The 12949-nt window shown below is 45.0% G+C and overlaps 1 protein-coding gene across 8 annotated transcripts in view; it reads left to right on the forward strand.

Annotated features, from left to right (window-relative positions):
- The window catches only part of FGFR2 (fibroblast growth factor receptor 2), a 102505-nt gene extending 90366 nt beyond the window's left edge, over window positions 1-12139 (forward strand). For 7 of the 8 annotated variants that reach the window (XM_079900075.1, XM_079900071.1, XM_079900076.1 and 4 more), the window contains 5 exons: window positions 3126-3248; window positions 3798-3868; window positions 5529-5666; window positions 7354-7459; window positions 10473-12139. In XM_079900075.1, the coding sequence (XP_079756201.1) occupies window positions 3126-3248; window positions 3798-3868; window positions 5529-5666; window positions 7354-7459; window positions 10473-10637 (603 nt within the window). In that variant the 3' untranslated portion in view covers window positions 10638-12139. Of the gene's footprint in view, window positions 1-3125; window positions 3249-3797; window positions 3869-5528; window positions 5667-7353; window positions 7460-10380 lie in introns of all 8 variants that reach the window. The other variant, XM_079900072.1, reaches the window with a different exon arrangement.
- The last annotated feature ends 810 nt before the right edge of the window (window positions 12140-12949 follow it).

Consider the following 12949-nt stretch of genomic DNA (forward strand, 5'->3'; position numbering starts at 1 on the left):
CTACCCACCTATCCTGCTCTCAGGTATTCCCTGCCTCCCTGGACCGAGAAGAGGACCATTGAGATGCCCTGTGTTGGGGCTTTGTTTGCTAACCCAGGGTGGGGTAGAGGGGACAGAGTCCTGTTTCCTAAGGCTTTGTAGTTGTGTTTCCAAAGCTCTTTGCTGAAGGCAACCGGCAATTAAGGACCTAGAACAGGTTTAAAGCAGGTTCTAGACCAAGATCTTAAGAACGGTCCCCTGAGTGGAACATGCTTCCAAAAATGGAGGGCTTATTCCTGACAGTGGAAAATGAAGAAGCAGAGGACAGGTCAGCCCCGTCACACCCATTCCCTCCCAGTGGATGGCGATAAGTTTGTTAGAGACCCGCCTGAGGAACTGTTGGGTGAGACATCTGGTTCATTGCTGATGGAGTGTAATTAGGAATTCAGCTCAACGGACGTTTACTGGGTCAGGTTCTGTGCTGGGAATGTAGAGGTGAACCTGCAGTCCTGCCCTCGACCTGGGGACGCTGGGGGTCGACAAGTTAAGAAACTCCATGCTGTGTACAGTAATATAATTAGGTGATGTGGGATTTGAGCCTTCTACCAGTTATGGAAGCCTTTCTATTTTCAGTGCAAAGTACACTAATTTTTCTTTTTTACAAAATCCTAAGGCCAGTTAAACCTCCCAGGTGTTGAACTTGAGCAGCTGCTTTTGTTTTTGTTTGCTTGGCTTTTCTTTTTTAGGAAGCTCTAACTTCCCCATCTGTAAAATGGCGATAATAATACCCAGCTCATAGGTTGCTATGGGAATTTAATGTGATCAGCCGTGCAGAGGCACCCAGCACACTGTCAGGGTCATAGAGGTGTTGGTTTTCCCTCCCTTAGCGACCCGTTGACCTTTGTTTATTGAAGAAATGGAACACCAAACAGTCCGAGAGCCCTAGTTATGTAAAATGGTCAGCTCTTTGCACTGGAGAATAACTCAGATTTCTGCAGATGATGGGAATTTGGCTTGACTTTGATTATTCTCTTTTTCTTGGTATTGGTTCCAAGTCTCTTCTTGTTCAGCCCAGAGGGTGGGCTTTGGTGTTTCCTAGCACCCTGGGATGCGGGAAGTTTGGTGCTGAGTTCTGGCTCTCTTGGAGAAAATGGGGGTCGCCGTCGTAGTGACTCTTGAGTTGAGCCCTTATGTGTGGTCAGAGCCCCACGCACAGGGAGTCAGATTCTTCTGACCACACAGCTTGCCAGACTCACAGAGTTGTGTCGGCAGGGAGCACACCACTGGGAGAGTTTGGCCCAGGGCTTGGAAGTTCAATTTGAAGAGGCCTCCAAAACCAGGAACACAGCTCCCGCCCCAGCTGGATCCCTGGGCAGCTTCTGGGAGCTCTCACATTTCCTGCTTCCATTCTGGCCGGGCACAGGCATGCCTGTGGGGCTCTCCTGCCGTCCCTTCAATGATCTTGGCCCATCCAGGGGGCCACAGAAGCAGATTAAAAACAAGGAATAGTTGGAGGGTGGGCAGAAAAAAATGATCCCGCATTTATTCTTCAGAGAGAGTTTGGTCTGCTCCTTTTTCAATGGGCCATGTTGCGGAGTATCAATGTCAAATCAGCCCCATTTCACCCGTGTCAGATCGGTTGTAAGACTCTCTCCTTCATATAATAGTTAGCCTTTGCCTAGAACGTGTGTAAAAGTGTTTGCTAGGGATGTTTGTTCACTTCTTTATACCTTACCATTTCCAAAACTAGGAGGTGATGATTTGGGACCCTAATTACCATGTATCCTGGTAAAATCTTGGTGTATTAAAGTACAGCTAAAACACTTTTAACAGCTTACAAAAACGTATCATTTGTAGAAGGGGAACACAGAAGTTATAATGACTAGAGCTTTCTGAGACCAAAGAGTTAGTATCGGAACCATAAATCAGCTGCCCTGTAGCGAGCATCTCAGCATCTGGCCCCCGTGTATGTGGCAGACACAGGTTGGGCCCCGTGTGGGGACCAGGTGTTGGGTGAGAACTGGACAGAGAATATGAATAGACAGGCATTGGCCTTCATATAAGCCTGGAACAGATGTGATCAGCTCCTTCAGAAACATAATTTGAGGGAAGCAGAGAAGATGCAATAGTGCTGAGTTTGAACACGGAGACCTGTTGGAAGGGTGATGAGACCCTGAACTAAGGGCTTAGCAGTGGGAACGGAGCCAGGTGGACAAATTGGAGAGGCATTTGGGGGTTGAAATCAAAAGAACTTGAGAGGAGTGTGTAAAGAATTCTGCTGTATATATCTCAGGTGTATACGAAAAAGACCAAGAAAATGAGAATAGAGTAGAGACCTTAAATTTAAAGGTGCCAAAGGGATGTCAATGTGGAAATGTCCTATTGAAAATGAGAATCTGGATCCCAGGAGAGAGGTCAGGTTAGAGATAGGGATTTGCAGATCTTCTGTATGTATCTAAGAATGGAAGCCATGTGGATATGTGGAAATATACAAAAGTAATGGGACAGGTCCTCTATTTTGAGGGAGAGAGAAGCTAAAGCCAAGGAATCTGAGGGATCGGGGAGAGAGAAAGAGTGAGCTAAGAGAAGGGATGGGTTTAGAACTCAGCGGGGGGACAGTTTCAAAAATGAGCAAGAAAGCAGCAGTGTCCGGAACTGCAGAGGGGGAATAATTGTGGCATTAAAAGAGGTCATTTAGGGCTTCCCTGGTGGCGCAGTGGTTGAGAGTCCGCCTGCCGATGCAGGGGACACGGGTTCGTGCCCCGGTCCGGGAAGATCCCACATGCCCCGGAGCGGCTGGGCCCGTGAGCCATGGCCGCTGAGCCTGCGCGTCCGGAGCCTGTGCTCCGCAACGGGAGAGGCCACAACAGTGAGAGGACCGCGTACCGCAAAAAAAAGAAAAAAAAAAAAGAGGTCATTTAGCTGTTCATAATACGAAGGATACCAGTCAACTGCAGATAAAAGGGCATGTGTTTTCTTACCTACCTTTGCTCTTTGAAATAGTTGGGGCCTTGTTCTTTTATTTTAATTAGAAAAGAAATACCAATTTTTGATGTAAGATGTATTTTCTCTCTGCATTATAAGAAGCGCGTATGTTACCTTTTTATTCTTGTAGCATTTTGAAATGCGTTCTTTGTCGATTTCAGTGCATTCATCGAGATTTAGCTGCCAGAAATGTTTTGGTAACAGAAAACAATGTGATGAAAATAGCTGACTTTGGACTGGCCAGAGATATCAACAATATAGACTACTACAAAAAGACCACAAATGTAAGTTGTGGCAGTGATGAAGTGGGAAGGGGTGGAGAGGTGGCACGGGATGTTCCAGGTGAAAGGTGTTGCTCAGAGCTAAAAGGACCAATGCCTTTTTACTCCTGTTCGTTTGCCTTACTCTTTATGAACTTCTCAGTAAGCAAGTTTAGACTACAGTTAAGATACTCTTGGTAAATGTGAACCAGTCTTATATACAGAGTAGTCAGCAGCAAGAACCTTCGTAAGGCTCCTTGTCGAGACCTTTCCTAGCAAAGGTTAGAGCCTGGGAGTTTCTGGGTTCATTTTCACCTAGGAGTTGGTCAGGGCCTGCTAGGGAGATAGATGATAATGAGAACCCAAGGAAACGACATTTTATTCACGTGTCCAAATCTGTGCATCTCCCACGCTCTATGTAGTCCCAGTTGGAGCTTATTTCTGCGCTAATGACTGTCCAGCAAAAGCCATTAGAGTGTCAGCTCGTAAGATAAACAGGGCACAGCCCGGTTGAACCTGCTAAAATGAATCGGTTTTAATATATTGGTTTTTACATTTCTTCTACACTTGCAGGGCCGACTTCCAGTCAAGTGGATGGCTCCCGAAGCCCTTTTCGATAGAGTGTACACCCATCAGAGTGATGTGTAAGTAATTCCCTTGTCTCTGCCTTTTCCCTCGGGCTGAGCTGTAAAAATCTCGTACATTCTTTGCCTTCCTTCATTCTTTGGTCCCTGCTGCATTTCACACATGCAGAGAAGGTGCAGGAGCTGGCCTTAGAAAGGATGGATTTTATGGTAGGCTGGTAACCAATGCTCTGTTACTAATCTGCCCGGCTTCAAAGCGCACAGGAGGTGGAACCGCTAACCTGCTCCTGCCAGAGCGGAAGTTCTCCCCCTTGAACTAATTCACGGATGTGCAAGTACAAAGCTGCTATCTAATTTGCCAAGCTTTTGGCATGTTCTTTGCGCCCTTAAACTTTTCCTACTTGAGAGTAGTTTGTCATGTTTTCCCCGTCCTAGGTTTGTCCTCATAGGGGAAAGCTGGTTGGGACACGGTCCACTAGGATGATCTCGACAGGGCCCACTCCCTGTTTATCCTTTGAAAAAATTCTGATCTCGTTGTAGCATCCTTGATAATGTTACAGAAATAGAGTGCAAACTATACAGTATTTCTATTGTGATACACTTAAAGCTATTATTAGGGCCAGGCTCCAACTGGTATTTTAGAATTCCAGCTTTGGAAATGTGGTCGAAAGATGTTACCATTGTGAGAAACTGGGTGAAAGGTACAGAGGATCTCTCTCTGTTCTATTTTTTGCAAGTTCCTATGAATTAAAAAATCAGTTGAGCTATTCTTGTTTGTGTGGGTGGGAAGATTTCTGGGGCAGGCATGGATCCCATGCTATAGCCACTGGTCCTCTTCAGCAGTCCTAGAAGGAAAGTGTTACGATTCCCGGTTCTGCAGTGAGCACACTGCCTGGATTGTGCTGCTCTTCTCGCTCTGCACAAAACCAAAGGCGGTTTCATTTCTGAAACTCAACAGAATCAGTGAGGGTGTATTTCCAGTGACATAGATAGATGCAGGATTCTCGGCCTGATCAGCTCAGGAATTGTGAGTCTCTTGAACAAGGCTCCGAATCCAACTGTGTGTCTCTGCACGGTCAGGTATAAATTGTGCCCCGTGAGATGTTTTCGCTTTCTTTCGTATGAAGTTTGTCTGGGGCACAGGGCTCCTCCATCCTAATCCCAGCCCGGCGCTAACTCCCTTCATGACCTTAGTAATTCGGAAAACTTCTGTGCCCTCGGATGGTCCACTGGCCACCTTGGGCAGCTATTACCTCTCAGAATTAGCATGCTGGCCTTATTCTGTCAGCTGCTCGTACTGTAGGTCACAGCCCTGGGGTCAGGCACATAGGCCGGCGGCAGAGCTGGACAGGAGCATAAAGGGCTTTGCAGTTTCGAAGTTCATGTTTATAACACTTGCCTTAAGACAGAGAGTTTTATTTGAGAATGATGGAAGGAGGAAAAAAACCCCCAATCTCCACCCTCCCCTCTGCCCCCCAAAAGAGTGGTGGTTTACGTATCACTTGTCTGTTGATGGAAAATTCCATCGGAATAGCCTCTCGTTGTCGTCCGGGGATGCTCTTTGGGGGCAGGAAGGGGCAAGTCGGATGAACTGTAGGAGGGCCCCGGTCAGTTGTCTTTGAATGTAAGAAGTAAGTGGGCGTTAATTTTCTTAACTGGGCGTGATTAGGTTTCTGTGACTGAGATGCATTACTAATGCCGCTTTCTCCCTTCTTTGCAGCTGGTCCTTCGGGGTGTTAATGTGGGAGATCTTCACTTTAGGGGGCTCGCCCTACCCAGGGATTCCCGTGGAGGAACTTTTTAAGCTGCTTAAGGAAGGGCACAGGATGGATAAGCCGGCAAACTGCACCAATGAACTGTAAGGGCCGTCGTCTCTCCCGATGCCCCAGGAGCCCCTGCCCGCCAGTGATACTTCTCCTGGATGCTTTGGTTTTCTAAGGCCCCTGGTTTTTTAAACATGTCCTAAGAAGAAGAATTGCTGAAACTTTCTGGGCCCAATCCTGGAACTGAGATAGAGAGCTCCATGGACAGCCCTGACTGTCCAAAAGAAAGAGCATCCTTCTGAGGTGTATGGAACGAGCTTTAAACCACAGAGGGTGTCGGGCTGCCCGGCCGAGGGCTCCTGACTTCACACAGCGAGCCCGGTGATCTTCCTGGGCCACTGTACTGTGCCTTGCTGTTGTCAAAGTGACAGGAAGGTACATCAGGCTTCCCACATACACAAGCTCAAAAGCCCTGGGGCCGCCCCCTTTCCTCATGGGCTGTGCCTGGCCCCTGCACGGCGAGTAGTGGAGAATGGGTGCTTCTGCAGCCTCTTCGTGACCATTGAAAATTGCTATTATAGATGGACCTCAACCACATTCCTCAGGGCGAATGAACTAGCATCTGGTTACCTCTATTTTACCCATATTTTAGTGCAGAGAATTAAAAACTTGTCCAGGTGCCATCCTTAGAGTACCCGATCTGACTCTAAAACCATGAGCTGGTTTCTAGCAAAACCTACCCCGCACTTTAAGTGGAATTACACTGTGTTGGTGACATGGGTCTTGCACAGTAACGTCAGTGCTTTATAAAGGAGTCTCTCCTTCCAACCCTCAGAATTGACTAAGAAGAGGGATTGTCCCAGAGACCGCGGTCTCTTGGGTATCGTTTCACGGGATTTTATATCAGTCATCCCATGAGTGCTTTTCGGTGTACAGTGGACATCTGATGAATGGCCACATTTTATAGTATGTTATATAAAGGCATTTATTTATTTATTTATTTATTTTAACATCTTTATTGGAGTATAATTGCTTTACAATGGTGTGTTAGTTTCTGCTTTATAACAGAGTGAATCAGCTATACATAAACATATATCCCCATATCCCCTCCCTCTTGCGTTTTATTGTGTTCCTTGTCATTCCTGGTGCTTTTGCTGCCTTAGAGGGTCTGTCGGAACCCATCCTCAAGATAAGGCCTGGGAACCTAGGCCTATCCAAGAGTTAATCAGGAAGTGAAGGTACAGCCCAGTGACAGCAGATTAATTCATAAGAACCTTGCCTTAAAGTTGTAGTTTTCAAACTTCAGTTTTTTAAAACTGAGGAACCTTTGTTCAGAGTGTCAGGCAGATAACAGTAGAGCAGCTTTGGTCCAGGCAGGGGTGTGTGGGGAGGGAAGACCGGATTCCCGCCTGCTCCTCTAGGGCTCTTCCCACAGTGTGCAAAAGCGCCGTGGAAATGTGATACCCTATTATAAGTCACTGCCACAGGGATACCAGAAGTCAGCCGTGAAAACTCATGGAAGTGTCTCTTTTGATGGCATATATACCTTCCTAAAACGTTTTGGTGAATGTGATGTTTTTGTAAATCCAAGTGCCTTTCAGGGGAATCAAGCAGTGCCTCTTTTGGCAAAGTGGATCCCACCCCCTAATTTAGCTGCTAGGGAACTTCTGACACATTTTCGTAATTGAGGACATCTCTCCATATTGACTATTAAGACTGGCTTATAGCCATGCCCCCTAGTATTTAGGGATTTAATTCACCAAGGAAACCCATCTCTTCCAGGTATATGATGATGAGAGACTGTTGGCATGCGGTGCCCTCACAGAGACCCACCTTCAAGCAGTTGGTAGAAGACTTGGATCGAATTCTCACACTCACAACCAACGAGGTAAGAACCTCCTTCCAGAAGCCCAGGGTCCTTGCTTGGGAGACCAGCACAGTTTTTGAAATGTAGCCTCCCCTGTTGGACTCTGGGGTATAGTTTATCCTTGTTCCACAGGGGTCAGACAGAGTGAACCTAAGTGTTCCTCCCAAATCCTGACTTTTCTCAGAACTACATCTTGAGAGTTCTGTCTCACGAAACCAGAGGCAGAGGACCCCACCTGAGGCTGCCCCTCACTGTGGCATGTGGGTGGTGGGTCCAGGGTGCGTATATGTAGGGGGATGGGGAGAGGAAAGAAATGTCCGACTGCAGTGTTTGGGTTTGCGTGGGAAGGAGCTGGGGTTTCTGTGCTGGTTGGATTCCTTGCCCTGGTCATTAGGGTGAGGGCTGCTGATGGTCCATTACTGATGAGCTTGATGGGATGCATTGAAGTTGTGCCATTCCAGCTTCTACATGACACATTCCAGCTTCTATATAATGATGTGACCCTGCCTGGTCACAGCGTAAATGTACACAGAGTTTCCTTTAATGAGTGACTTACAGGATCTTTAAGTGAAAATTCATACCTTTTGTTAAAATATTTATTTTCTAGAAAATATTTATAATCTATACCAACAAAAGAAACCCTTTTTTCTCACTCATTGTCCAAACTCGGCCATGTCAGTGGCTGCTTCACCATAAGGAGAGAGTCATCTCTGGTTGTGGGAACAAAGTGGTCTGAGCAGGAAAGATGATAAACCCATCAAGGCCAGAAAAACCCCACAATAGGGAGAACTTATTAGTGAATGAATTAGAGATATTTAATGAGGATGTAGAATAGTGTTCTTCCAAACAGTGGGGGGGGGGGAGAAAAACCCTACAATTGTCTTAATAACAGCAAAAAAAGGTTAAAATTGCCTAAATATTTTAGAAGGAAAAGAATACCTTTATTTTAAAATAATGCACTTAATAGTTTCAGACTGATTTTTTAAAAAAATAATCAAATATTGTGATTTGAAGCCTCAAGCCAGCAATATTATCTGTGCGTCTGACTGTAGCTGATAGAGGGAGAGATTGCATTTAAATGAATACAGCTGACCTTCAGAAGTTGAAAGGAACAGTTCAAGGGAAAAAAAAAAAAAAACACCAACTTTCTTCTCCTGCCAAAATTGTTGTTTCTAGTATAAGTTCCTTTAACCCTAGACTTGGAATCCACTGATACCCGTAGTTTTTTTTCTTTTTTCCCTATCAGATCTGAACGTTTATGGCTTCAGTTAGAAACTGGGAAAGCACTAAAGTTCCATTTTAATGATCCTGTGTCCGTGCTCTATGCTGTTTATTTATATATTTACATTAAAAGTGGGCCCATTTTCACCCTGAAATTTACATCTAGCATCCTAAAATTAAAAAGCAGAATGCCATATTGTCTAACGGATATAAAAATCGAAGTTTCTTTCCTTCTGAAAATCATTACCATATGCTGGAGAAAATTGGTTCCATTTAGGACAAAATTTCATTTTTATCATTGTAAGCAAAAAAGTTCTCTTTTGATGTGGTGGGCGTGTTTGTTTCCAGTTGTGCAGTTCCTCCTGATGTTGTTGGAACTGACACATCCCCCATTCTTGGATGGGGACTCTTTTTCTTGCCAAACCTGGTGATGAATTACAGGGGTGGTTTGGGTTTTGTTGGTTTTTTTTTTTTTTTGTCTTTTAAAATGTATAGTCGCCAACATTCTGTGGGCTCTTTTCTGATAACACTGAGGCTGGTTGTGCTGTGGTCTGCACTTTTTGCCCCCCTTCAGCAAAACCATGTGTCATAGTATTCTCCTTGGCTTTTGGGGGTGTGAGCAGAAGCACCCCAACATGCTAGCCCAGTTGAGGCAGTGATGCCCAGAAGTTCCCCAGTTTAGAAATCTTTTCATACTTTGCAGACCTTTGCTGTCAAGGGCCAGACAGTCAACTTTCAGCTTTATGGGTTTCTTTGTGGGTTTCTGTAGCAACCACTCAACTCTGCCATTGTAGCAGGAAAGCAACCACGGACGATGTGTAAATGAATATGTCTGTGCTTAGATAAAACTGGATGGACCCTAAAATTTAAATTTAATGTGAATTTTGTTATTTTACATAGTTTTAATACAATGAGATGTTATTCTTCTTTTGATTTTTTTCCCAACCATTTCAAAATGTTAAAAAACCGTTCTTAGCTCACGGGCCACACAAGAGCAGGCAGTAAGCTCTCACCTTGTCTCAAGTCGGAAGCAATGTTATCTGGGGGCCATCGGGTGGGCTTTCTGACAGCAACACCGATGGATACTTCGGGGAGCAGAAGAGCCCTTTTTGAATTTCAAACCTTCAAAACGTTAAAACGCAACCTGCATTTTCCTAAACTGTTCTCCAACAGTCCATTGTGGGTGTAACAAACACGAGTATATCCAAGCCTTTTTTGAACCTGTTTACATTTTCAACTCAGAGAGCTTCTGAGAGTAATGAATTGCATCTGTGAAATTACCTGCTGAATGAAGACATATTCCCCTTAAATTATCCTGGAAACTACAATAGTAAAATGTAATTCGTGAAATAAATATTCATGGTCTCGGCTATGGAAAGGGGTCCCGGGCATCCACAACATCTTCTGTTTTTTCCATTTTGCTGGGTGCGGATTTGAACCGTGTGGTCTAACAAGCAGGTCCTTGGGTCTGTGCCCGTCGAGGTGACTGCTCAGCTGGGTGTTAACATTCCCTACTTGCTGATAGTTCATTTGAGATGGCTTGAGAAGAAAAGTGAAGGGCAGCCTAGAGGAGATAAAGTTGGGGTCTCAAGGTGGTCTTTGTGGAAGCCGGGGTGGGCAGGTCTCAACCTGCTGGGGGTGCCCCCATGTTGTCCCAACTCCCATATCAACGTCTCAAGAGCCTGCGTTTGAAATAAAAGTCTTCTCTTCGCTTCTTTCAGGAATACTTGGACCTCAGTCAGCCTCTCGAACCGTATTCACCTTGTTATCCTGACCCGAGATGAAATAAAACGTCTCTCTTCCCTTCTTTCAGGAATACTTGGACCTCAGTCAGCCTCTTGAACAGTATTCACCTAGTTACCCTGACACAAGGAGTTCTTGCTCTTCGGGAGATGATTCTGTTTTCTCTCCGGACCCCATGCCTTATGAACCCTGTCTTCCTCAGTATCCACATAGAAACGGCAGTGTTAAAACATGAATGGGCTTGTCCCCCGTCCGCAAACAGGGCGGCACCAGGAACCTAGCTGTACTGAGCAGGGAGGCCCTGCCTCTGGGAGCCTGTTGTCTTGGCTTGTGTGTGTATATGCATCAGAGGAGTAAATAATTGGAAAAGTAATCAGCACACGTGTAAAGAATTTGTAATCTTCACCAGGAGAAGAAGAATGTTTCTGGGGCAGTGGACTGCCATGGGCCATAACGTTCTGATGACCCACTGTGGGTACTGGCTGTGGACCAGCCAGACTCAAGGCAAACATGCATTCTGCATTTCTTGTGAATTTTGTAATAAATGGAGAAAATATATGTCAGCACATACTTATAGAGCACAATTGCAGTATATAGGTGCTGGGTGTATGTAAATATATTCAAATTATGTATAAATATATATTATATATTTACAAGGAATTATTTTTTGTATTGATTTTAAATGGATGTCCCAATGCACCTAGAGAATTGGTCTCTCTCTCTTTTTTTTTTTAAATAGCTATTTGCTAAATGCTGTTCTTACACAGAATTTCTTAATTTTCACCGAGCAGAGGTGGAAAAGTACTTTTGCTTTCAGGGAAAATGGTGTAACATTAATTTATTAATGAATTGGTAATATACAAAACAATTGTTTATAGTTTTTTTGGCTTTTTTTGGTAATTTAAGTGACATTTCTATGCCGGCAGCGCATCAGACTAGCTAACCTTTTGCTTGGACTTATTAACTAGTTATCAGATCCTTTGAAAAGAAATATTCACAAACTAGGACTGATTTGGGGAAAATGAAGTTTTGATTTATTTGTGTTTCAACTCTGCTGTCAGATGATTGTTCTTAAACCACCCAAATGCCCATGTTAAAAAGAACTCGTTAATAAGAAGGCGTTTTGTTTTGGTGCAGCTCTGTCTTTGGGCCCATAAACGTTTAACTGGGCTCGCCAAGACAAATGGTACCACCGTTCTCTTAAAAAGATGCCTTAGTCCATTCCTCAAGGAGGGCCCTTCGTTGAGATGCTAGCAGAGTGTTCTGCTCTCCGGCAGCTGGCCTTCTGCCCCTGAGTTGCACGTTGATCAGATTAGCCTGTATTCTTCGGCGAATCTTCATAATGGCTTCCAGATTCATTGGCGACAGAGAAGCCTTTTAGAATCTTCATGTCCCATCGAAGAAAATGGAAACACCGAGTTGTTCTGCTGATAGTTTGGGGGATCCTTCCACCTTTTTAAGGAATTGCTTCCGCCTAGCAGGACCTCACCAAAAGAATCCCACGTAATGCCAACGTCAGAATACTGCCACGCTGTCCATTCTACATGAAAGTGCTGTGTTTTGCTTTCGAAACACCTACTCACTCTGCTGTAGCCATGCAGCATGAATGGAGATGACACTGATTTTTAACGTGCTATGAAATTGGAGAAAGTATTTAATAAAGCCTGTTAATTTTTATACTGACAATAAAAATGTTTCTACAGATATTAATGTTAACAAGACAAAATAAATGTCACGCAGCTTATTTTTTTAATACTCGTGTCTTACCAAATGGTTTCCCGTGTTCGGAGGTGCCGACGCATGCTGTGTGGTGCGATTGTGCGGAAGGAAGGCAGAGCTGGGGGGGTCTGTTCTTTGCTACAAACGGTGTCTTGTCAGAGGGGTTGTCCGTGACCAGCAGTACCTGCAACAGGTGGGTCCAATGGAAAATCAGAAGAGGCTGGTTCAAGTCCTGGCTCCGTTGCTCCCTGGGACCCCAGGGGAGTCCGTGTTCCTTTCTGGGCCCCATCCGCTCCCAGAGGAGCACGTGAATGGCATCAGAGGGAGCTCTGCAAACGGGCAGCTGTTCTAAGGCTGGGAGGTATTGAGAGGGGAGATAGTCAGAAGGTCTGGATACTGGGCACCTTGAAATCTTTTAGGCTGCCTTCCTCATGATGTAGAATTTGCTTCAAAATCTCAAAAAGACAACTTGAACAAACTTTCCAAATAATTTTACTTATTTCCATGCCACCCAGAATCTGAAGAGGGAAAGGGCTTTTTTGGCCTCTTAACAAATGTGAATCTGTGACTCTTACGGCTTCATTATATTCGCTTGCCAGCCTCAACCCCAGGAAAAGGAGACAAACAATCCGGCTTCTGAACTTCAGCCACGCTCTCAGAACCTGCTGGGGCTGTTGGTGGTTAAAAAGTGCCGTCCTTGGCCAGAACTCAACTTTTCAGTTCAGAATAAAATAAATATTTCTCGGGCTTCCCTGGTGGCCCAGTGGTTGAGAGTCCGCCTGCCGATGCAGGGGACACGGGTTCGTGCCCCGGTCTGGGAAGATCCCA

The sequence above is a fragment of the Stenella coeruleoalba genome, assembly GCF_951394435.1.
Source record: "Stenella coeruleoalba genome assembly, chromosome: 16".
NCBI classification, from domain to species: Eukaryota; Metazoa; Chordata; class Mammalia; order Artiodactyla; family Delphinidae; genus Stenella; species Stenella coeruleoalba.